Raw genomic sequence first — 25,490 nt, 5'->3', positions numbered from 1 at the left:
TTGTCCCAATCAAGGATTTTATTAATTACAGCAAGCGTAACAATAAGGTAATGCAGCGCTGGGCGACAGGGGGACCATTATCCCGCCACTGCCGCGTCAGTCGGGGTTTTAGTTCTTCCTCTTATACAGTCCGGTTTCCGGCGTGCGTGACTTCCTGGAATAGTACTCTGCGCATGTGCGTCTCTGTTGCTGGGGTCTGCTCTTCCCCTGCCGCGTTCCAAGACTCAGAATCGCTGACTTCCTGGAAAATATTGCTTACAACCGCAAATTATGCGAGACTACCTTTATCACTTAACTTGTCACCCATATCCTGGATTTAATGAACAAACATATCAGTAACAATATCCCCCCTTTGTCTTTAGGTTAATTTATGTTGTGCATTAAATCACTTAAGCTCTTGTCTGCTCCATTCCAATCCATCTCCCGTTTCTCCCTTTCTATTTTCTAAGTCCTCATATTTTGCTTGTACCAGCAGCAAGTGGGCAGCTTCCAGTCGCGCTTTTACTATTGTAATAAGTTTGTTAAAAATACAGGGACCAAAAGTTAATACAAGAACTAGTAAAAATATTGGTCCAGCTATGGTGGACAGTAAGGTAGTCAACCATGGGGAATGATTGAACCAACTCTCATACCAACTCTGATGGGATTCTCTTTCTCTTTCCCTTTTTTTTTCTAGTTGTTTTCTTAGTTCTCCTAGGGTGTCAAAGACTATTCCCGTTTGATCTATATAGGTGCAACACTCTTCTTTTAAGGCTACACAAAGTCCTCCCTGTTGCCAAAATAATAAATCCAGGCCCCGTCTGTTTTGTAAAACTACTTCTGATAATGAGCGTACTGACTTAGTTATGCAAGGGTGCTTTCTGCTGACTGGATATGGTTAGTGGGGAGCCTGTAGCCTCAGGGTAATTTGTAACCGGTGTTAGCTCTTCATCCTCCTCTAAAACTCTATTCGGTCCCATACCATAGGTATCAGCTGGGGCGGGTTCTTTCTTTATCACTATTAGGTTCCCTCTATCACGCCCAGGTTCCCAATGTCTAATTCCCCAATATTTTCCTAATACCCAGTCAGGGCTCTCTGGATTTATATACACATATTCACAAGTTCCTAAGTAAGAAATTTCTCCAGATGGTCCTAACCAATGCTTTGCACACCCTGTGGGACCAAATCCTGCTCTAATAAATTGATCTGCACCTCCCCCTGGAGTCCAATCGGAAGCAATAGTCTCACAGCCCCAATACCCACAGTAATACTCCCCTGGGTAATTACAGTAGCTCTTTCCAGGATTTGAGGCCGGACACATATAAAACCCAGTTAAATTCAAAACTCTCCCGCACTATTCTATGTTTGTCATGTTGCATAACCCAGCCTTAAAGGCTGGGGTCTGACTGGTCACAAGGGAGTCTAAAATTTTGTAGTCATTCATACGAATCAAGGACCATTTGAAAGGCTGGTGTGTTTGACCTCCTGTCTGCCTTACCCATAGGGATAATAATAGTAGTGACAGTAACAGTTGTCTACAGGTGGCTTTTTCATTGTAACAGTGGCTTGTTCCCATCTCATTTTCTTCTTCCCTGATTTTAGTCCCAGTCCTTGGACATTTCATTTTCCATGACCTCCTGGTTCCACCTATCCCAGGGCGACTTCCTCCACAGTTTTCTCTCCCTCTGCCTCGCCCGTCGACTCGGTTGCTGCGAGCCACGGGGAGACCCATCTTCTCGGCAGCAGGGATATTCTTCAGGAGGGGACTTTCGCCCTTTCTTTAAGGATCTCTGGATATAGGTGTTCCAGTTGTGGTCTTTAACCTGAGGAGCGTCACACCTTACTTCTTTTACCCGACGGCGACACACTCCAGCTATTATTTGTGCCACAAAAAGGACTGGTTCATTGGAATGGTAACAATATAGTTCGGGATTTATGCCTTCTGCAAATATGTCCCACCACTCTTTAGAGTCTACTTGTAATTCCCCTTGAGCTACTTTCTGAGCCAATACCAAATCAGTAAGCTCCCGCTGAATTTCTAGACAGAGGCAGCAAACACCTCTCGGGGGCCTGCCTCTGTGACAATGGGTCCACCACCTGTTTTCACAAACTAAACATTGGTAACATACAAAGGGGTAACAATTCCCATTACAATAAGAATCATTACATTTAATACAAACACAATCAGCATATATATTTCCCTTATGATCTCTTTCAAGCTCTAGTTGATATTCTATCCTAAAAGTTTTATACCAATATTTTCTATTCATCAAGAATGTCCTTTCTTAATTTCCTGTTGCAGTTCCCCGAGTGAGTTTCAACTTTAAGTCTCCGGCTGGGCTGATGACCTTCCACCTAGGCTCGGGCACTGGTCCTTTTATACGACTGGCGTGAGTCCATCCCCGCTCTGCTGTTCGTACTGCTGTATTTGTTGTGAGGAGCACCAGATATGGACCATCCCAATGGGGCTGGAGAGTAGTTTCTTTCCGAGTTCGGATTAAGACCCAGTCTCCCGGTTGCACCTGATGTAGAGTAATATTTAAGGGTGGTCTCTGCAATATCTGCCCTTTTTCCCATAACTTCTTCCTAAAGGCCATCATCTCAGTTATAAATGCTTTCATTTGCTTATCTATTATTCCGGGATGGTCTCGAGGCATACCTGCATCATACGGCATCCCATACAGCATTTCAAAAGGAGATATCCCCACATCAGATCGGGGCAGAGTTCTGAGATTTAACAAGGCCAAGGGGAGACACTTAATCCAATTAAGTTTGGTTTCTAAAGTTAACTTGGTTAGCTGTTTCTTTAATTCTCCATTAACTCTCTCTACTAACCCCGAACTTTGAGGGTGCCACGGGGTATGTTCTTCCCATCTTATTCCAAGGGCTTCTGACAAGGCCTTAATAACTTTTGATACAAAGTGTGGCCCTTGGTCTGAGTCTATACTTTCAGCTACTCCATACCTGGGCACAATTTGTTCTAGTAACACTTTGGCCACCGTGTGTGCAGTGGCCCTTGCGGTTGGAAATGCCTCTACGAAGTGGGTGAGGTGGTCTATTAGTACTAACACATACTTGTATCTTCCCACCTTGGGAAGTTCAGTGAAATTTTTTTTTTTTTTTTTTTTTTTTTTTTTTTTTTTTTTTTTTTTTTTTTTTTTTTTTTTTTAAGAGCCCACAAGATGGCGTATAATTCACATGCTTGGGCTGACCATGACGGACTCAAGGGTCCTGCTTCTAATACCTCATAATCCTTCCCTGCTACTAGTGCATACCCTGATCTACGTCTTCCATCCACTATCCGGGATGAGCCATCCACAAAAATTACTTCTCCCTCTGAGAGCCCCTCCTCCTCTAAATCGGGCCTAATCTTAGTCTGTTCCTCAATAGTTCGGAGGCAATCGTGGGCCAGTTCTTCTGATGGTTTTGGTTCCCCAAATAAAAACTGAGCAGGGTTTTGTAAAGATGTAGTTTCTAATGTTAAATTCGGGGCCTCCAGCAAGATTCCCTCATATTTTAATAATCTGGAATCAGAGATCCATTTTTCAGCTTTTTGCTGCAAAACACTCCTCACATTGTGGGGGGGATAATACCTTAATGGTACTATTGAAGGTTATTTTTCGAGCCTCCTCTGTCATTAAGGCACATCCAACAATGGCCTGTAAACATGTGGGCCAGCCCCTACTCACAGGGTCTAATAATTTAGACAAGTATCCTATGGGCTTCTTTTTCCCTGCCCAATCTTGGGTTAATACTCCATATGCTGTCCCATTCTCTATGTTGGCGAATAGATAAAATGGTCGATTTAAGTCTGGCAAACTTAAAACTGGTGCATTTGCCAATTCTCTCCTTAATGCCCAGAGTTGCTCTTCATCTGTCTTTCCCCAGCTTATACGATTAGACTCGGTGAGCTTGGCATATAAAAATTTAACTTTACTACTGTAGTTTTCAATCCATAAGCGGCAATATCCCAATAGTCCTAACCATTGTCTAACCTGTTATTTTTACTTGCTGGAGGGGGTAAAGATAAAATTCCCTGTACCTGTTCCGGGTCAATTGTCTTCTCTCCCTTCTCAATGTAGTGTCCTAAATACTTTACCTTTTCTTCTACAAATTGTAATTTAGATTTTGATACCTTCAGCCCCTTAAGCCCCAGAAAATTTAAAAGTTTTATGCTTTCTTTTCTGACTTGATTTTCCATTTTTCCTGCTATCAATAGGTCATCCACATACTGAATCAGAGTAATTTCTGGGTCTGGGGTAAAATCTTGAAGAATCTGTTCTAGGGCTTGTCCAAACAAATTAGGGCTTTCTGTAAACCCCTGTGGAAGCACGGTCCACCTCAATTGTTGTTTGCGCCCTGTGTCAGGGTCTTCCCATTCAAATGTAAAATAGTCTCTACAGCTTTCGTCTAAAGGGCAAGCCCAAAAAGCATCCTTTAAGTCTATTACACTGTACCACAAATTTTCTGGCCCCAATTTACTCAAAAGGGTATAGGGGTTTGCTACTACTGGGAATCTGGACATAGTGCGCTTATTGATTTCTCTTAAATCGTGCACTAGTCGATAAGTGCCATTGGGTTTCTTTACTGGTAAAATTGGGGTATTAAATGGGGACATACATGGTTCTAATAGTCCCTGAGATATTAATCTCTCAACTTCGGGTTTCAACCCCTTCCACCCTTCTATAGACATAGAATATTGCTTAATTTGGACGGGGTTCTCCGGGTTCTTGAGGGTTACTTTAAATGGCGAGATGTTTAGTCTGCCCACGGTCTCAGGGGTATACCAGACTTCGGGATTAATTTCTTGTTCATCTTCAACCCTAAGGGCACATATTTTAATTCCCAGCTCCCCTTTTTAACTTCCAAACCTACTCCTAATTCTACCATCAAATCCCTTCCCAAAAGATTAAAATCGGCTTCTGGGACTAAGAGAAAATTTCCCATACCTAATTTAGATTCTGTTTCTATTAAAACTTGTTGTATAATCCCTACCTTGAAGGGTTTTCCCTTTGCTCCAACCACATGGGCAGTATCTTTAGATAATTTGCACCCAGGGGGTATTTGCTGGAGGGTAGACCTCTCAGCTCCTGAGTCTACCAAAAATTCTACCTCCTGTGACTGGGGACCTAGTTTCAGTTTTATCAAGGGCTCTTTGTTCGTACGGGTCCCCAATACATAGAGCCCCTGACCCCCCTAATCTTCTTTGAATGCCGCCTCATCCTTTATCCTCTGTCTGCAGTCTCTTTTCATGTGTCCTTTCTTCTGCAGTAAACAAAATCCTCAAAATAGACTGTATTTCTTAACAGTATTTGAGTTCAAAGGGACAGATACAAATCCTAGTTGTGGCTGGGCTCCTCCTATTGGCACTTCCCTTAAGGGGAGTAACTCATGTTCTCTTTGCTCCCTTCTCCTCCTTCTGACTGCGGCTCCGATACCTTCATCTCCAGGGGAGGGAGGGGGTGTAGGAGGAGGTAATATCTGAGGCGCCGGTGGTAATGGGGGAAGTGCATACGGGGGTGGTATTAGGGGAGCATCCTCCTCCTCCTGCAATTTTTCAGTCTTTTTATCTTTATGCCCAAACTCCATTTGGGAGAGATTGAATATTGCTACTCCCTGGTCCCCTGGGCGGGTAACCCATACTGCAGCATAATCAGCCTCTTCCTGATTAAAGGGGACCTACCTACGTACCCACTGATTCAAAAATCTCTGAACCCATAATTCTGATGACCCAAACCTGGGCCACCAAACTGCCTTGGAGATTTGTCCTCCCCAGACTTCTACACAAAAGTGTATCATCTTACCTTTGTCCTTGTCCCCCGTGGTGGGATAATATTTCCAATTCTCTAACATAAACCCCAGCGGTGAATCCCTAAGAACCGAAGGGGGTCTCATGGGTGGAGGGGGCTTGCTTTTCCCCTGTCCCATCTTCTGGAATACCCTCTTTCAGCCGTGTGTGTACTCACTCACTTCCCCTTTTTCGTGGCCCAGTCCCTCGCGGGCGATGGGAAACGCACTACTTAAGGGTCCGCACTCACTTGGAGAATCTGGCTGCCAGTTCTCCTCTCACTCACACGTACACACGTTGTATTCCAGGATCCCAACCCAGCCCGGACGGATTCCCCTGCACAATGGGCAGTTACTTACGCGTCTCCTGCGTCTTCGTCCGGACCTCGAGTGCACCGAGCTTATAGGGTTTTCCTTACCTTATTGTTACAAATTTGGGTTCGTCGGTAAGAGCAAGATCCCGACTTCAGAACCAGAGGCCGCCTGTACAGGCGGGGCGCCTCCCCTAGTCCCTCTGTCGGATCCGTATTCTTATCCGAGTCACGGCACCAAATTGTTATAGAGGAAATTTTGCACGGAATAGTCTGACACCGTTGCTTGTCCCAATCAAGGATTTTATTAATTACAGCAAGCGTAACAATAAGGTAATGCAGCGCTGGGCGACAGGGGGACCATTATCCCGCCACTGCCGCGTCAGTCGGGGTTTTAGTTCTTCCTCTTATACAGTCCGGTTTCCGGCGTGCGTGACTTCCTGGAATAGTACTCTGCGCATGTGCGTCTCTGTTGCTGGGGTCTGCTCTTCCCCTGCCGCGTTCCAAGACTCAGAATCGCTGACTTCCTGGAAAATATTGCTTACAACCGCAAATTATGCGAGACTACCTTTATCACTTAACTTGTCACCCATATCCTGGATTTAATGAACAAACATATCAGTAACACTCTCAGCTCCCGGCCGTGTCCCCTCAGCTCCCGGCCGTGTCCTCTCAGCTCCCGGCCGTGTCCCCTCAGCTCCCGGCCGTGTCCCCTCAGCTCCCGGCCGTGTCCCCTCAGCTCCCGGCCGTGACCCCTCAGCTCTCGGCCCCGTGCCCGCACTGCCCGGCCCCGTCCCTCAGCTCGCCGCCCATCCCGGCCGCCCCGCGCTCCGCCTACCCCCGCGCCATCTCCGCCTCCGTCGCGGCCGCTCCTCGGGGCGCAGCTCCCGCCCATCTCGGCGCCGTGGCGCCCGCCCCTTCCCGCGATATCGCCGGGCCCGCTGTCATGGCGGCGGCCGAGGAGCCCGAGGTGGACATCGAGGGGGACCCTGCGGCCGCGCCGGGGTGAGTGAGGGGCGCGGGGCTCCCGCCGCGGCTCGGCCAACGCGCCCCGTCCCCCCGCGGCGGGCGGGAGGCGTGAGGGGAGAGCCGCTCCTGAGGGGGCGGCCCGGGCCGGGCGCTTCCCGGGAGAGACCTTGCAGTGTCCCGGGGTGCCCGTGGAGAGGGGACAGCGCCCGTGCGGGGCATCGCCGGGAAGGGCGCCGAGAACGGGCCTGGGGTAGCGCCGGTGTGAGGAGAAGGCGGAACCGCCGTCATGGGATCCCCCAGAGCCCGGAACAGCGCTGCGAGGCTGCTGGGAGAATCCTTAAAATACCCATGGAGAAGGTGCTGGGTTGTGTAACTGTGTTAGCGAGCTCGCGGGGGCAGGGAGGCTCCGAAAGCTGAACGCCGGGGCGGAGATGCAGAAAACGGGTTCAGAGAATCACGGCTTGGACCTTAAAGATCTTCTAATCCCAACCTCCTTGCCATGAACAGGGGTATCTCCCACTAGAGCAGGTTGCTCAAGGCTTTATTCAGTCTGGCTTTGAACGCTGCCAGGGCTGGGGCATCCACAGTCTCCCTGGGCAATCTGTGCCAGGGCATCACCATCCTCAAGTAAAGAATTTCTTCCTAATATCTAATATAATTTTCTCCTCTTTCAGTTTGTACCCATTAGTCCTTGTCCTATCGCTCCAGTACCCACAAAGAGCCCTTCTCCAGCTTCCCTGTAGCATTTTCAGGTAGTGGAAGTTTGCTGTCAGGTCTCCACACAACCCTCTGTTCTCCAGGCTGAAAGCCCCAGCTTGTCTTTGCAGGGCAGATGTTCCAGTGCTCTTATCAACATTGTGGCTTCCTCTGGACTTGCTCCAACACTTCCATGGCCTTCCAAGGTTGGGGACCCCAGAGCTGGATGCAGCACCTCACTCCAGGTGAGGTCTCACCAGAGCAGAGGGGCAGAATCGCCTCCCGTGCTCTGCTGGCCGTGCTGCTTTTGATGCAGCCCAGCATTCCACTGCCTTTCTGGGCTTCAGCAAATTCACAGATCAGGGATGCTGAAGTGAGTAGGCAGTGACTGTAATGCCTCAAATGCCTTGCAGAGAGAATGAAAGGTTTGTAGCAGAGACACAGTGCCCTCAAGCAGCCCCTGGCACTCCTGCAGACAGGCTCCTGGCAAAGGGAGCTCTCGATCCCACCTTCTCCTGGGTATGCTCAAAAAGAAGCAGGGGTTGTACTGATCTCTGCACATGGAGACTCACCCTGATCCTTTATCCTCTAAAGAGATGTTTGGAGTGCTGCACAAAGCAATTCAGAGCAGGAGGTGAGTTTAATTTAGTAGCACTGCAGGGAAGATAGGGCTAATTAGTCTTTAGACAACAGTGAATGTTCTGGAAGTAAAGGTTTTTGAAAACAAGTGATTACACAAATTGCTAAGGAGATCTTATGCTGCATGAAAATAAAAGGAAGTTGATCAATGATGTTAATCAGTGTCAGATCTCTAATTAGTAGTTACTTACAGAACAAGATTAAATATAAGCTGGATGAAGTCTGTATAAGCAGGAGATTAAATATTGGGAAGAAACTCTTCCCTGTATGGGTGGTGAGCCCTGGCCAGATTGGACAGGCCTTGGAGCAACCTGGTCTAGTTGGAGATGTCCATGTCCGTGTCAGGGAGTTGGCATGAGATGATCTTCCAACCAAACCATTCCAGGATTTTATTCTATGGTTCTAACAACCCTATGTGACAGGATTCTATTAAACCTTGTGCAAGCAGGGGCTCTCCTCAGCAGGAAAAGCAGATTGGCTTTACAAGAAAATGCTTCTACCATATTGGGGGTAAGATGTAGAAATGTTAAGTGCAGCTAATACAACTCAGTGACGTTCAATATTAAAAATACAATGGTTCTGAACACTGGAATCTCTTTCAGAGATCATGAAAACACAGCATCAAGCCTGCTGCAGGATCACTATCTTGATTCATCTTGGAGAACTGGAAACAGTCTTGTAAGTATTTTTTTTAATCAATGCTGCTTGCAGCAAGGTTATCAGTGTTTCTGTGTTCTCTCTTCCCTCCATGTATACACTCTTTAAGGTTTTTAACCACTGCTTCTTCCTTACTTTTAGAAACTGTTTATTGCTAGTACTCGATTACAGTGTGTCAGAATTCAGATGTTAAAATGTATTTTTGTTGTCTGCAGCCCTGGACGTTGGACAGCAGCATTAGTGAAGAAAACAGGGCTGTCATTCAGAAGATGTTGCTGGAAGAAGAGTATCCTTTTGCTGATTTGAGTTTATGTTTTCCTGTAGAATGCTAAAAAACCTCCTATTTCCAAAAGAACTAGACAGATCTTTCCCTGTTAAGGTGACTGAAGCCCTGTCAACTTCTAGGTAGATTGCAGAAATCCTGCTGTAGAAACTGCAGTGTTTGTTTTTACAGCTGGGTAATTCTGAAGCTGTGTAATTTATCTGATAATTAAAATTCTCACGTGTACAAATATCTCTGATGGTCTGAAAACTTACTTAATGACTATTTCAGATACTATTTATCTAATAAAACACTTCCTGAAAAAATATGGCTCAACCAAAAGGAAGTGGAGAAAAGATCTATGAAAAGGTAAGATCTGTCAGGGAAAAATTCTTAGTTAGCTGAGTAGAAATGAAAAGTCCTTCTAAAATAAGGTTATTTGCCGGATATGCACCAGCAGCACAATTACTAATTTTTATTTTCACTCTTGCATTTGCAGCCCACATAAGAAAACTGGAAAAGTCATGTATGTACATTTTAATGATTGAATTGCATTTTTAAGTGTGGTGTCTGATTTGTTAAGTTACCAGATGCTATTTTAATTAAATTAAAATTTCTTTTGTTTGGCTGTTAAAAATCACTTACGAGACCTTTCAACAGGAAGAAATATTGTTGTGTGTAACAAGAGGCTAGAGTAAAACAGGTTTTGGGGAGGTTTTGCTAGCACAGTGGCCCTTATGATAAAAAATTGTTAATTCTAGTTACCTTTTTACCTGAACTTCTGTGTTGCCTGCTTTGATGTATTTCTGTGCCATTGGTCACTGGTGAGTGTTGAGTTGCCTTGGATCTTCCATCATGATGGAGAAATTGATGTGATTCTCAGTATTTTATGTATGAGTCACATTCATGTTTAGAACAACACTTTGAGTTTTACCAAAGATGGGGAGTATCCTCCTGTCAGAAGGTGCCTTGAGTGTCTGTGATTGGAGAATGTCTGGATTGAGGAAAGAACTGATTTCTGCTTCCTGCATTCCCAGGGTGCGTTCGCCTACAAAATCACCTGGCTGCTCCTTGAAGTGGACATCAGAGGAAAAAGAGCTGTTTGAGCAAGGACTGGTAAGTTTGTTTATATATATATATGTGTAAATAATATTTTAAATTGAATTGATGAGTTTATCTTGAATAGTGATGTCGTTGACGTGAATAAGCATGTTGTATAATCGCAACTGTGAGAAGTAGAGTGTGTTCTGAAGGCAAATCGGGTAAGAATGTAAAATCCTTTACTGTTGTAAGGCCTGCGGAGATTATATGGCTGTGCAACTGTGAAAGGGTTTGCTTTGCCAAACACAAGGATTCCTTGGGATAGCAGGCAGCAGAGTGCCTGGAATGGGTGAAGAAGATGCTTTAGTTTAGAATAACAATAATTCTTACTACTGGATGCAGTTTCCGTCTTGGTAGAACAGAAATAGTGACGTTCTTTACCATGGGTTTGCTGTGCTGTGTGTGCATTTTAATCAGTAATGAGGTTTTGAACTCATCTGACACATGCAGTGCCATGTCTGGGATGTCACAGTTTGGGTCACCTCCTTGTGCTTTGTCGTTTCAGGTGAAATTTGGCCGCAGGTGGACGAAAATCGCCAAACTGATCGGCACTCGAACCGTCCTGCAGGTGAAGAGCTTTGCTCGGCAGTACTTCAGGAACAAGGTAAATGGAGCATCCCTGCAGCTGACAAAAAGGTGTTTACCAATGGTTAGCTTGGTTTTAATCTGTCTTTTCAGGTCACTGCTGTCAAAGCACTTACTCCATTTATCCCCATCCCCAGAGAAGTGGAATATCCTTGTCTGCAGATTTAAATGTGAAGTCAGACCTGATTTCAAATTCCTAGAGTCACCACTGTTTTTATTGCTGGTGTAACTGAACAATAAATGCAGTATAATTGTGGTCCCTTATACTGTTGGTTGGTAGTCTGAAAATACTGGCTTTCTACTACACAGCCTTTTCTGCTGTTTGTTGTAGTTTTAGCTTCAGCCTCATTTGACATTTCATGGGCTTTGAGAAGAAACAACTACCTTCTAGGGTTTTTTGACTGCAAATACATGTCAATTTATACTTGGCCTAAAGTATACCTATAATGCTGTGTAAAAGTCAATTGCAATGGAGTAAACTAAATTAAAAGGATAAATTGAAGAAGAAACACTTCAGAATATCTGCTGTTCAAATAAAATAGTCCTGATTATTTGGGAGGCAGATGGTTTGGGTTTGTTTTTCCCTCCTAAAAGTGTTTTATATTTTCCTAAGGCAAAAAATGGTGATTCAGAAAAAGAAGAGCAGAGTCAGTGTGGGAGCAGCCTTCCCATGGAAGATGGCATCAGGGTGGAAGCTGCAAACTTGAGAGGCCGTGCAGATCCCAACCTGAATGCAGTGAAAATAGAAAAGCTCTCAGATGATGAGGAAGTGGACATAACTGATGACATGGATGAGCCACTCACTCCTGCCTTGCAGCAAGAAACAGGAAAATCTGAATTATCTGTTATCCCAAAAAGTCCAGTTGAAGAAACAAAAGCAATGGAACAAAGTTTTTCATCTGCTGGCCACAGTTCTGCAACTGCTTTGCCTAAAGAAGATCCTCAGCACACCAGGCCAGAGACAGTGGATGCTTTGGTATTTCCTGCTGTGGCAGCAACGTGTTCCCAGCACCTGAACGGGGATAAATCTGTGAATTTAGATTACCAGCAGTACAATAATTTTCTTGAGAAAGCTGAACAAGGTGGAGCAGTCACATGTCATGGGACTGCACGAGTGACAGATCAGGAGCTCAGTGAGGAGCAAAGAGACCTGGCTGATAATGGATTGCTTTTCCCTTCTCCCTGCCAAGTGGATGAAGATCACCAAGAGGAAGCAGAGGAGCTGAAGCCACCTGATCAAGAAGTGGAGGTTGACAGAAGCATCATTCTGGAAGAAGAGAAGCAGGCTATTCCCGAGTTCTTTGAAGGGCGCCAGGCCAAAACACCGGAGCGTTATTTGAAAATCAGGAATTACATTTTGGATCAGTGGTGAGATGCATTAATGCCTTTTACTGAAATAAGTGATTAAGATGCCCTGCTCTGATGTAGTTAAAACACTACTTAGGAATAACAGCTTACTTCTCAATAGAGTGAAATCAATTGTATGGTAGCTTGCCAGTGAAGAGCATTCTTTTATTAATGCTTCTTTTGCATCTTCCTGGTTTGTTCTGTGGCATTCTGGAAGCTGAGAAATTAAAATACTTAGAAGCATTAAGAAAATGAATGTCCTGTACCAGAACAGGCTGCATTTATTTTGGCTGTGCTGTTTTCTTGCCATCCTATACATTAGAATGGTTTTAAAAAGTGGTTCCTTAAAATAACCAATGGCATTAATTCTGTAGCCCTGCCTTTACAGAAGGGCAGTAAGAGGTAATCATCTGTGCTACAGCAAATAATGTAGACCAAAAAAATGCCTCAGATTAAGAATCAATTTGGACTGGTGCTCATACACTAAAATATTTTATATTCCATCTCCAAAAACTCAGTGTAAGGAACTGTAGTGGCTTGTAGGAGGCTCAAGATACTTTGGTTGCCAGTTTTGGTTTGTGCTTGCTTTGAAGTAGAAAGAATTATTGAGTTTAACTCTGTTGTCACTCAGTGGTCCTGTACTCTGACAGCTTCTAGTTGCAAAGAGAGACTAAAATTCCATTCCACACCAGAGAAGTATTGAACTGAGAAGATTCAGTATCAGTTTAAAGGAAGAAATTAATGCATAGAGAGTGAAAACAGGACCTCACCCAATTCCTTCATCCGCCCGTGGTTTGTTCTGCCCTTTGAGCAGGTGCTGTGCTTTGTTTTAGGGAGAGATGTAAACCCAAATACCTGAACAAGACCTCAGTTCGTCCAGGCCTGAAGAACTGCGGGGACGTCAACTGCATCGGGCGGATCCACACGTACCTGGAGCTGATAGGAGCCATCAACTTTGGCTGTGGTAAAGATATTTCTGTTAGAATTAACAAAGAGCTTGCTCTGGTGCAGTGCTGAAGGACTGCCCAGCACTGGGGTGTGCTGCTCACACAAAGGATGCACATTCATCCTTGCTAGGAAGGACCTTCCAAGCAGATTCTCTCATAACCTTGGAATCTAGAGGAGCTTGTAACCTATTTAACAGGATTAGGAGTTTTGGGTTTACACAAAACCTTCTATTTTTCCTTTTTATTTCCCTTTCCTCATGTTTAGCCACATACCAGTTGGTGGGATGTTTGTTTTGTTTCATGCTTTTCTGTGTGTGCTGATACCAGCTGTGCCTTAAATTCTGCCCTCCTTCTTTTTAGGCAGAATTCAAGTAATTGTTTCTTTTCCCACACTAAATTATAACTATTTCCTAAATAAACACCAATGCCTTCATCCTCAGGGCTAGTTTTTAAACAATTCAAGTGTTAAAATTAGGTGACCTGTTAAAAGTGAATATGCACCTGTAACTTGATGTTGGTTTAGAGGCTCTGAATGAATTTTGGTCCAAAGCTGAACGACAGTCACCTAGGAGAGGAGCAAAATCCTGCAATTACATTTTGTCTGAAGTAAAGTTGCTAAAAAATTAATTAACAAGAAGGAGGTTTTGTTGTTTTAAAAGTGTAGTGGAAGAGGGCTACGCCATCACTCAGAATTATGACTACCAAGAGGTGTCTTTACCATGAGGGTTTTGGTTGCTTTCTCCCGGTGCCATTTGCTGCTGTCACCTCCCCGTGTCGTTGCTCTGTGTGTGTGGCAGTGCTGAGTGGCCCTGAGCCCTGCTGACACTTGTCCCCTGTGTGTCCTGCAGAACAGGCCGTGTACAACCGCCCCCAGCCCGCCGACAGGAGCCGCTGCCGGGAGGGCAAGGACACGGTGGAAGCCTATCAGCTGGCCCAGCGCCTGCAGTCCATGGTACAGCGCAGGGAAAACCCACTCAGCTTGCATTCCTCAGGGAATTTCTCCTCTCACTCAGGCTGCAGTTTCCTTAGAGTGCCCTGTGAGTCAGGTGTCAGTCTTGGTACGGGTGTCTCACACCCACTCACACATCCAGGTATTTCGCTGTCTCGCAAGCCTTCCCCTGCAGCCTGAACCCCCTGCTCCCCACCCCTCCATAATTTATTAGCCACAAAATGATGAAGTGCATTGTGGTGTGTGATTAAGCTGCTTGCATTTCAACTGTTAAGTACAGTAGGTATTTGTTATGGCTTACTGAGAGCACTATGCACACAATTAAATGCTGCAGTAACTCATTTAAAACTGCACAAATTACCAAGGCTTGCCAGAGTTAATTTTTATGTTCACACTTAATGTAGCATTTTTAAGTACTTCACAGCAAAGTAAATCAGTTGATGAGGGGAAAACTAAATCAATCCCCCTTTAAAAATAATAAATTGAAATTTAAAGAACTGTAGCATACACTGAATGTAAACACACTGAGTTTATATAGCTCTGTGTGTTGTCTGAGCATTAATTCAGAGCTGGATATCAGTGCCCCGTTGCTGATATTCCATGGAACATTAACAGGCTTTACAGCCTTAAACCCCAAAAACTTTACTGATGATAATTCACGACAGATTGTGAGCTACTTAATTCTACAGAAATCCGGGGTGTTCTTTATTTTCTGGGGACATGTTGGAGTGTCAGTACCACTCCTGGGGCAGTGACCTTTTGGGCAAATGTCCTTATGGCTGCCTGGATGAAGGAAATGCAGTTTTTTCAGGGTGGGAGCTTTGACTCACGGTGCTTTCTTGCCTCAGCGCACGAGGAGACGGCGAGTGCGGGACCCTTGGGGAAACTGGTGTGATGCAAAGGATTTGGAAGGACAGACATTTGAGGTAACTCTCCTGGGTTTTTAACTTACCTTAAATCTTCAGTTCTTGCAAATTGCTGGCAGGTGCTGTTGCATCAAACAGACAAGGGAACTGTTGTGTCATAGGGACTTAACCTCTCTTGTGGAAGTGTAGTTTGAAAGTACTGCAGCAGCTGGTACATCTTCATGCTGATAAATACCAGCAGCATTTAGGGTTTGCAGAGGGGTTTTATGCCCATAAAACTCTTTGCCTTGTCTTGCAGGAGATTTCATGACCTGTTGCTATCAGTTAACTGCTTTTAGGGTATGGGAGAATTACATTTAAATGTTATTTTTTCAGTCCCGTATGGTTTCCTTGTGCTCATTATGCAGGTGATAACGAGTTCCTAGTATTCATTCTGCTACTAGCAATATCCCCCAGTAATACTGTGGTTTATTAAGTGCTTAAAAAATTCATACAAGGTTAAATATTTCATAGGAGAATTGGAAAGAAAATACATGTCTGTTCCTGCAGTTACAAATTACATGAAAAGTGAAGAACTGTAAACATCCAATTTTCCTGTATAGAAACTTGTCTTAATTTTCAACCTTTCAGTAATTACCTGTAACAATTACTTCCATAATGGTGTCATGCCAAACCTATTTTTGAGTAATTGTGGGTTAATAATTCCAACACTTCCTGGAAAATACATATTTGGATGGAAATAAAAGTTGAAAACATTTGTCCCTAAGGAGAGGGCATGATAAATTCTGGCTGTGGTTTGTAATGGCAGATTATCACAGCTGGATTTACTCCTGGTTTGTGATGTGGGCTGTGATTTTACTGAATTTGAATGATTTGGAGAGTGAGAGAATTCTCTTACCAGGCACCCTGTGGACTTGATCGCAGATTGTCATTCCTTCCACACTGCTTGGTTCTGCCGTGGCTGTTGCCTCTATCTTGGGTAGTCTCGTAATGCACAAATTATATTAAGAGGGATATCAAGAATTTATTCTGGACTGGTTTTGCAAGGGCTGAAAAAGCACTTCAGACATTGAAACGTTCAATTTTTAAAAAAATCTTTTCAGCATCTCTCAGCTGAAGAATTAGCAAGAAGGAGAGAGGAAGAAAAACTGAAACCTGCAAAATCTTCTAAAGGCTCAAGACAGATCAAAAGGTATTTGATTGCATCGTGTTCAAACATAGCTCTGCTAGAAATGGAACAAATGTCCTGTGTCGTGTCAGGCTGGAACCCTGCACTGCATTAATATGTATCCTGGCCTGAAATAGCAGGGATGCATTTGAGATGTTCTGTGTTGGAATTCAGGAGTGTGGGAAGTGACATTTCTGTATTTGGTGGAAGTCATCCTAATGTAGGATGAGAAAATCCAGTGAAGAAAACAAGGTTATTTCTCCTCTGCCAAGGAGACAGTGGGAAACTTGAAAAGTTTCCTGACTGTCCTACATCTTTAGAGAAATTTTCTTTCATTTTATAGTTCCTTTGATCCCTTTCAGCTGATACCATGCTGTTTGTTCACGGAAGAAAAGCAGGTATGTACCTCTGAGTGAATTACTGAGAAGGCTCCATTGCTTGGGTTACTTTCCTTATTATTGTGTTTATCATTTCAGGAACCCTTTCAGGTGAAAGTGTCTTCTGAAGCACTTTTAATAATGGATTTGGTGAGCATTAAGCTTTGTCTTTCAAAAAGCTCTGATGTTTATGCTGTGGGTTTGGTTCTTTTTTTTTAATAAGCACATAACAAGACCAAGAAAATAAAACAGAGAAGCTCTGGCTGCCCCATCCCTGGAAGTGTTCAAGGCCAGGTTGGGTGGAGCTCTGAACAACCTATTCTAATGGAGAGTGTCCCTGCCCATGACTGGGGGGATAATGAGATAATCATTAAGGTTCCTTCCACCCCAAACCATTCTGTGATTCTTTCCAGTCAGACCTAAAAGTGAGAATCTAGTATTAAATAAAGCCCCTAAAATGAATGGGTTTTGTATTGTGCTTAATGTACAGCTATTGACCTTCTAGAAAAACTAATAAGAGCTTTGCTCCTTTACTGAGAGCTTTACTACTTACTGCTCTCTGTCATATTTAAATCTAATTTGCTTAAAGCTACTTTCTGAAACAGACTGCCCTTCTGAAATCTATGGCTTCATTTTCTCCCAGTCTGGGAATTGATTTTGTGTTTGCAAAGCAATATGTGGGGTTTTTTTTTGAGAATAACAGGCTGTACCAAACTGTGTGCAGTTGTTCAGCACTGCCCAGGCTGCAGTTTTTGAAGCCAGCGTTGCCTCGTTCATGGAAGCGTTGCACCCTCGCACTACATCTGTGCTGTGTATATAATAAGCAAATTTCATCTTTTCTGTTTGCTTTAAATGGAAGTATTGGGTGTTTGAGAGTCTTGAGTTGTCTTGAGTTTTCCTGCTGTACATCCTTGAGAAGTCACTGGCTTGTGAGAAATCCCACAACTTGGACTTTCCTTCTTGTTTGCTGTCATTCCAGCACTCTCACGTGTCTCTGGCAGAAGTGATTGGGCTGCTCGGTGGAAGGTACTCTGAGGCTGATAAAATTGTGGAAGTAAGTGTTTGTCTTTTCACATTTTCTCTATAATATTAAAACCGAAATGATCAAAGTTGTAATTTGAATAGATGCAACTTATTTCTAAAAGGCAACTAATTAAACTCGTTGAAGTTGAAGTTCATTACTGTAGTCTTGAAATGTAAAAGTTAAGCTTACGTTCAAGTGTCAGCTGCATTATGAGGAAGATCTGGTAAATGACTCTTAAAACTCTGCAAGTTTTCTGTAACTGATGGAGGTTCCTGTTGGAACCCTGGGCACTGAGAATTTCAGGCTTTCTGTGCTGACAGGCACTGACCTTCAAGAGAGCACTACAAGTGACCTGAGGCCGTGGAACAGGCTTCCCAAATTGAGTGATAGCCCTGGGGTTGTGGGTGTGGAGTTTGAATAGAAGTGTGTAATGTCACAGGCTGCAAAACTTAGGATTTAAGGTTTTAGAATATAGCAGTAAGGCAAGATGGAGAATTTAAGGTGTTGGTTAAGTTCTTCTTTCACCTTCTTCTTCATGGGTTTGGGTGGTGTTTTCTAATTGGGTGAAAAGGTCTGCATTGCAGACCTTGGGTGGTTGGTTACTGGGTTAAAAGTAGAAATAATATAGGTGTCATCTTGTTATTGGACAAATTATGCTTAAAAGAGTTAGAGACAGAGCTATTTTCTACCTTGTTAGCTAGTGCTCACAACTCATGAGACTGTACTTTAGATAAGAATTAATGAACAACTGAGTCCCAACATGAAAACTGCAGCTCCCGAGCTTTAATCCCGGCTCTAACAGGAAGAAAAGGAGATAAAACCCCCGGATTTTCATGGTGCCCCGTGTGAGGATCAAACTCACTACCTTCAGTCTGATCAGGTTCCTTGCAGTGATGCAGCTGGAGGTTCTCCCCCCAGGTGTGTGCAGCAGAGCCCTGCAACAGCCTGAGCACAGGGCTGCAGTGTGAGATGGACCCGGTGTCGCAGACCCAGGCCTCGGAGTCGCTGGCGGCCAGGGGCTTCCAGGTCATCGGCTGGTACCACTCGCACCCCGCCTTCGACCCCAACCCCTCCATCCGCGACATCGACACCCAGGCCAAGTACCAGGTACAGCCACAGCGCAGCGCCCAGCTGCAGCCCTGGGTCCGTGCCTCACGTGGTTTGGTTTTCTCAAATTCTTTCCCCGGGGAATTTTCTGTAAGCAGGAGAGATCTTTTTATAAACTATACCTATGTTATTCATTCCTTTTCCTAGGAGGGGCTTCTTCTTGATGTCCCTCTGGGCTGACCAGTGTGAGTGAAGAGGTTTGCCTTTGTGTCACCAATCAAATTGGTCTGTGTGAAATAGTATAAAAGGGAGATACACCCCAAAAAGAAGGGAGTCATTTCAGCCTTCTGAAGCTTGGAGTCTGTGTTGTTGTGGTGTAAAACAGCGTCACCCAACAGCCCTAAAGCCTCCCTGCTGTTTGCAGGGGAATTCACTGCTGCACCAGTGCAACTTACATCAGCTCAGCTGTTTGCAGGGGAATTCACTGCTGCACCAATGCAGCTTACGTCAGCTCACCTGTTTGCAGGGGAATTCACTGCTGCACCAATGCAGCTTACATCAGCTCAGCTATTTGGAGGGGAATTCACTGCTGCACCAGTGCAGCTTACATCCTCAGCATGAAATGATGTAAAACTGCTCTTTAGGTTTTAGCATTGCTGTGTGGAATAAGACTGGATCTTTGTGTGTGGTGTTTTTGGTGTTTTTTAGAGCTATTTCTCCAGGGGTGGTGCCATGTTCATCGGGATGATCATAAGCCCTTACAACAGGAATAATCCTCTTCCCTATTCCCAGATCACCTGTCTGGTCATTAGTGAAGAGATCAGTTCTGATGGTTCCTATCGTAAGTACCCCTGTTTAATCCAGTGTCTTCATTCTGCTTTTCCTTTTGGCTGTTAAGAGGAGGATGCCTGGTTTTGAACCTGGGAAATCAGTATTTATGTATTTATATTGGTGATATGACGGCATTTTATAAATGGTGTCATTTATAACAGTAACATGTGCTGGGTAAATCCAGAAACTTCACTGAGTGAATAAACCTGTGGGTTGTCTGTGTTGTCAGGACAGCAATACACAAGTATAAATACATGTGAGATTGATCTTCAGTGTTAGTAGTTCCACAGTTCCTGAGAGAAGTGAAAGGGTTGGGACACATGTCCCTGTTATTTGCATACAGAATCCACGTGAACAGCTTAGAAACTGTTTCCCATGTCTTACTTGGCCTTTGCTGCATTACAACATTCTGGAGAGATTTTCTGCTCAAGGAGACAGAAGTAAATAGCAAAGAATTGGCTGCTATAGTAGCCAAAAATCTTTAATTTTTAGGTAACATAGTATTCAGAAGGTCCGAGGATCAAATCAATGTGCCCGCTGTCCAGAGGAACCCAAGGCACGAAAGCTGGAATGGTGCTGCCATGAATCCCCACCTAAGGGAGCAAATTCCCCATTAAAAATACCCCTGGCATTTCATCGAAACAGGGTCTTTCCCTTTCTTGAACAGTTAAGGACATACCACATAAAATTTGCTGTACTGCAAGTGATGATCAGATCTTGTGCTCTTTCCTGAGATGGATTTGAGGGAAGTTCCCCTGATCACAGTAGGAACTGTTCTGGTAGCTGCCCATGCTCTCTCCTCCTCCCTCCATTTATAAAGTCCTGATTTTTGCATCCAGTTCTCCTGGCACAGCAGTAGCTGAGACCTTGTGAGCCCACAGCTCCCTCTGTTTTTTCCTGTGGAAGCAGACAAGGGAGCCCATCTGCCTGGAGCCTCCCTGCACAGTCCTGGGCCAGGGGGGGAGTGGCCACATCTGTGCCCCAGTTCCTGTTTACCACACTGAGACTCCTGCACTTTTATCCTCTTTTCCCACACATCCCACCCTTGTGGGGGGCAGTTAAAATACTGACAAACTCTATTGCCCTGAGAAGCAGGCATTTTTGTAGTCATGTGCATTTTCTGTCAGAGGATTTCAGATTTCTGTTTAGCTCCTGAAATCAAGGTTTTCCTAAATTCCATCTCCTCTGGCTCTTTGGAAGTGATTTTCTGAAATGTACAGTCTCTTTCTTTCTCCCTGATTTTCGGTAAATGAATTGTGTTCTGCAAATAACTTTCTGATGGTCCTTTTAAAATATTTTCTAGAATTCTCTCACCTGCAGTAAACTAGAAGAATTTCTTGATTTCTGAGCAACATTCCTTTGAAAGTGAAAACAATACTCAGCACTTCACCATCAGCCCATTCATACTGAAAAACCAAACCTTTTTTATTAATTTAATAACCATAAAACTCTTAGGCTACAAAAGTGCAGCTAAGTTAGATACACTCAATTCATTCTTCCATTTCTGGGTTTGTTGTAGATTTCTGTGTCCTTCCTTATGGAATGGCAATTGGCAAGGGCAGGGAGCAGAACAGATTTGTTCCTACTCCCACCAGAATTAAATTTGGAATCCAAAACACGTCATCCTTTAACCTCCTTAATGCTGTCAAGTAACAGAACTACAGGCTCCTGCAGTCAGCAGTAAATGAGGAACAGTTATGGGGAAGGAAGGGATTGTACCTAAGCAGGGAGAAAAAAAGTGGAGTGTAGGAGAAACACTGAATAATGATCTTCAATTGACTGCAGGCCTGCCCTACAAATTTGAAATGGAACAGATGTTGGAGGAGCCTCAGTGGGAATTAATATTTGAGAAAACAAGGTGGATAATTGAGAAATACAGATTTTGCCACAGGTATGTGTCCACTTCTGTTACAAACAGCTAGGTTGGAGTTTTTATACGTTTATTGTTATGTTTCAGTCAAGACCTGTGGCTGCTTTCTCCAGCACTCCTGTTTGTTTTTCTTCCAACAGCAGTGTCCCCATGGATAAAATTTTTCATAGAGATTCTGACCTGACCTGTTTGCAGAAAGTAAGTTTTCTTCTCTTAACTTTTTTTACATTAGATTTTTTAAAAATGCAAATCTGTTTTGTGTCAGAAGTCACCTGGAGTTGCGCTTTTATAAATCAGTGATGTAAAGTAATTATAATAAATTATTTCTGTGGCACAGCTTATTTACTTGCAACACAGTGAAAATAAAGATCCTCCTCTGAGAGAGGTGGAGGTGTGGTTATGGGCAGACACCGTGTTTGACCCTCAGTTTGGAGAGGAATTAATGGCAATTAATTACTCAGGTGTCTCCTCAGCATTTTGTGTGCTTTCAGTGTCAAAGCCTCCACGTCTCAAGAGCAGATTTGGCCTTCCTGCCCCTTTGTTCCATCAGTAAAATAATGCTGTGCCATGTTTATCATGAATAAGTAGGAACTTTAATTTTCCAGTCAGTGCAGTCACTGCTCTGAGCTCTGACTATTGGCAGCTGCACTGTTATTGCACAAACAAGACAGAAACTCTGCCCAAAGCAAAAGACATAAACAGAAAACTTGCACACATCGATTTTATTTTGTTTCCTCTCAATACATCTTTGCTTATAAAGAGTAAATCTGAACTTGAGTTGGTAGAATGCTCTGAAGTTAAGTTGTTGGGTAGTTGGTTTTAAAGACTTGGGTTTAGATCACCCTGTTCCTTTGAAATTTATAATGTACAAACACTTTTTGTAATGTTCATCCGAAATAAATAAAAATCTCTTGGCAATACTTACCAGATAAAAGGGGGGAAATGGCAATTTAAAACAGATTTCCTTTTCTTTTGCCTAGCTTTTGGAGTGCATGAGGAAGACTTTGGGCAAGGTAACAAACTGCCTCATTGCTGAAGAGTTCTTGACTCAAATAGAAAACTTGTTCCTTTCCACTTACAAGAGTGAAAAAAATGCAGAAGGAAGTGAGAATGAACGTTCACACGAATTGCCAGTGTGATGGCTTTGGATTTCTGATTTCGTTTTTTAATTTCTTCCCCTCCTCTCCATTATGTCAACTCTTTCAGAATTGTTATCCCTTTTAATAGTGGCTGTAAGAATCCAGTGTAATCTTATTGTTGTGATTTAAAAACACTTTGAAAACTCCTACTGTGTGTGACCTGTGTGCCCGAGGAATGCTTAATGCTAATGAGTGCCATGGAGTTAATTGCTGGACCAGGCTGATGTTTGGGAAGGAGGACACCCACTCAGGAATGCTGTGCTTCAGTCTTCAAGGAGAGTTTGTCCTCTCTCAAGTCTTTCAGTTTGGGAATTTTCTCTAATGTTTTTATCTACAAATGCTCCTCTAACTCAGAATGATTTTGTTCCTTTGCTTTCGAGAGTGTGTTTGAGTGAGTTCACAACCGGAAAACTTCACTGAAATGAGAGTTTTGTAGCTCAGACTTTCCTGGTGTCCAGTCAGAAGATTCATCCAGCTGTAGCAAAATACATCACCCAATTTCTTTTTTTACTATTATTTTTCATATTACTTTTCCCCATTCCTTCTGATGGTCAAGTAGCTTTTTTGGCACATTATTTGCCATGCTGCTTCTGTACTGGGGAGAAAAAGCTGATGAGTTTCATGACTTCTTAGTAGTGGCTGTGCTTGTTTCCAGTGGAAATGAAAACTCCTGTCTTACTACAGGTTGCCTCTTTCTGACCTTCCGTTTTACAGGGAGGTTTTGTGTTGTTCTCCAGATAATCGTGGTCTGTCCACTTCTAATTGCCACTGTTTCCTGTGGAAACAAGAGCTCCTGACTGATGGCAAACTGAGTGCAATAAGCAGAAAAGGATTTGTGTTTTTGAAGAAAAACATCCCACTTTTGTATTCAGAGTCCTTTCTATAATGTACAGTTCAAGAGAAAAACACTTGTCTGTATCAGTTCCTCAGTTAGGATTTCATACAGATGTATATTCAGATAAATCAGTCACAGATTGATCTTGATTGAGAAGTTTCCTGATTGCAACTTGGAAATGTTTCATGAGCTGTATCACTGTGAATCTTTTTAGAAAAGATGTGCTTTAAATGTTGCTTTCTAAATGCTAAGGAAACTTGACTTGTCTACAGGTATTACTATTTACACATGTTTATCTTGGGCAGAGTTTCTCAGAGAGGTCTAAAATATATTTGAAAGTCTCAAGCAAGACTCTGAGTTTATATCTGAAAGGGAGACAATGGACCCAATTTTTATTTTAAGAAAATATGTGTGTGTGTATATATATATATAGTTCTATATAACATAAATGGAATTTTAAGATTTTATATGTTTCAACTTTTTGTTTGTATAAAGAGTTTGAAAAGCTTTAAAATCATAGAGTTGCATCCCAAGGAGGGGATTCCTTCACAGGAAGTCAATGTTATATTTTTATCAGGCCTCATGAGTCTCTTTCTGTCACTAAGGGGAAGGAGCAGAACCTGATCAGATGAAAATGTGAGCCCTTGAAACTCAGTGCTTTTCCCACCTTTAGGAGCTGTGGACTCCAAGGCACTGGTGGGTGTTGTGTGCTCTCTCTGTGTTGTGCTGGTGCACAGCTTTAGGTCCCACTACTGTGTGTGATTTACCACTCGGTGTATCCATCTCTCTCTGGCCTGTTGATTCGGTCTGATTTACTCTAAACTCTCATCTTTGGGGCATCCTGACCACCAGTCTTGCGTGGATTCCTGGCTAAGCTACACTCCAGGTGGGAGAGCATTCCTCCTCCTCACTCACGGGGTGTTGGGCTGGAGCTTTGCGCAGGTTACTCTGGAAAATCCCTCAGTGTCAATGTCCTGACAGTTCTAATTAGAGCTGCTGGGAGGAGAATTTGGAACCTCTGTTGTCACAGCACCATGAAGTAGATTCTGCTCCCTGTCCACACAGGATTCCCAGCCCTTTAGGTAGCGGTAACAATGTCCTGGCTGCTTCCCTCTTTAATGATCACTGAGGTAAAGCAATAAAGTAACACAGTTCTCGTATTGTATTTAACAGTGGTGTTACCTAAGGAAATTTTTGAGCAACCCAGATTTCTGAAGTGATTTTTCTGAGGACAGGGGGCAGGATTGAGCCTTTAACATGCACATAAAAGCTCCAGATTTCCAAGTGTTTGTTGCAGGGTGGTGTGGGAGAAAATACAATGCTTGTACCATCAGGATCTAGTCCAGCACACTGAATTCTATAGGAATTGGAAAGAGCACAGTTGTGATACTGAGTAATGATTTTGTTGACAGGAGCCAGGGTTAGAAAACTAACCTACTTTTCATCCTTTAGTTTCACTGAGTGAGTAATTATATGAGTTTGGAAGTTGCATGCTTCCCAGGAAATAAAATTCTACCAAACACATTTTAGGCATGAAAAATTTATATTATAAAGCTTTTTTCCCCATCCAGGCTTTGTTCCAGTGGACCTGTGGAGGATAATCTTCTGTTCCTTTCCATAGGAGCAGTGTTACACCTTACCAAGTTGTTGCTCAGCACATGAGAAATTGTTGAGTAGTGAGTAGAATGATACAGTTAAAACTGGAATTCAACGGGTTAGAAAAGGAAAAAAAGAATCAACAAAAAGAACCCCACAAAATAAACTCAAACAATCCCCCCCTCCCCAAGATACCACTTCTGGCAAATATCCCCAATGGGCATTTGTTGGCTGAATCATGTTTTGCTCTCCCTTTTACCAGCAGTGCTGCCTCACAGGGGTGCAGATATTGTGTGCAAGGGGAGGGAACATCCCTATTTTTATTTTTTTTTAACTAATTACCTTTCCAAAAATAATTCAGTTGAAAAAAATAAACTAAATCCATAACCAAGTAAAAAAATAACGCTGTTGCCATTGATATTCAGTGCTTTTTTCCCTTCGCTTGCTTCTCTGCTATTTCCAACTGATGATAGACAAGAGTCCACTAATAAAGACTGCACATGCAAT

General features: G+C 43.4%; 1 protein-coding gene and 1 long non-coding RNA gene across 2 annotated transcripts; one reads left to right on the top strand and one right to left on the bottom strand.

The window, feature by feature from the left end:
* LOC136294802 (uncharacterized) lies at positions 1-7,338 on the bottom strand. Its single transcript, XR_010722488.1, has 2 exons — positions 6,128-7,338; positions 1-2,502 (listed from the first exon to the last, which is right to left on the bottom strand). It is a non-coding gene; the product is annotated as an uncharacterized lncRNA (long non-coding RNA).
* Positions 6,936-25,490, top strand: MYSM1 (Myb like, SWIRM and MPN domains 1). Its single transcript, XM_066192909.1, has 20 exons — positions 6,936-7,083; positions 8,985-9,060; positions 9,255-9,325; positions 9,593-9,670; positions 9,801-9,827; positions 10,339-10,417; positions 10,908-11,006; positions 11,601-12,355; positions 13,168-13,298; positions 14,130-14,233; positions 15,079-15,156; positions 16,200-16,288; positions 16,608-16,662; positions 16,741-16,791; positions 17,621-17,695; positions 18,584-18,772; positions 19,421-19,553; positions 21,329-21,434; positions 21,554-21,611; positions 22,394-25,490. The coding sequence occupies exons 1-20, from the start codon at positions 7,025-7,027 to the stop codon at positions 22,550-22,552; spliced, it is 2,472 nt and encodes an 823-aa protein (XP_066049006.1). The 5' UTR covers positions 6,936-7,024; the 3' UTR covers positions 22,553-25,490.

Source organism: Chamaea fasciata, unplaced genomic scaffold, assembly GCF_029207755.1.
Source record: "Chamaea fasciata isolate MVZ Bird 193981 ecotype frontalis unplaced genomic scaffold, bChaFas1.0.hap1 SCAF_10, whole genome shotgun sequence".
Lineage (NCBI taxonomy): Eukaryota > Metazoa > Chordata > Aves > Passeriformes > Sylviidae > Chamaea > Chamaea fasciata.
Note: the sequence above shows the minus strand (reverse complement) of the source record. Positions and strands in the feature narration are given on the sequence as shown.

Excerpts from the sequence above, each read along its gene's own strand:
- MYSM1 (XM_066192909.1), top strand. The coding sequence starts at position 7,025 with ATGGCGGCGGCCGAGGAGCCCGAGGTGGACATCGAGGGGGACCCTGCG. Across the intron at positions 16,289-16,607 it reads GGCTCAAGACAGATCAAAAG|TTCCTTTGATCCCTTTCAGC; the intron begins GTATTTGATTGC and ends TTCATTTTATAG. Across the intron at positions 21,612-22,393 it reads ACCTGACCTGTTTGCAGAAA|CTTTTGGAGTGCATGAGGAA; the intron begins GTAAGTTTTCTT and ends TCTTTTGCCTAG.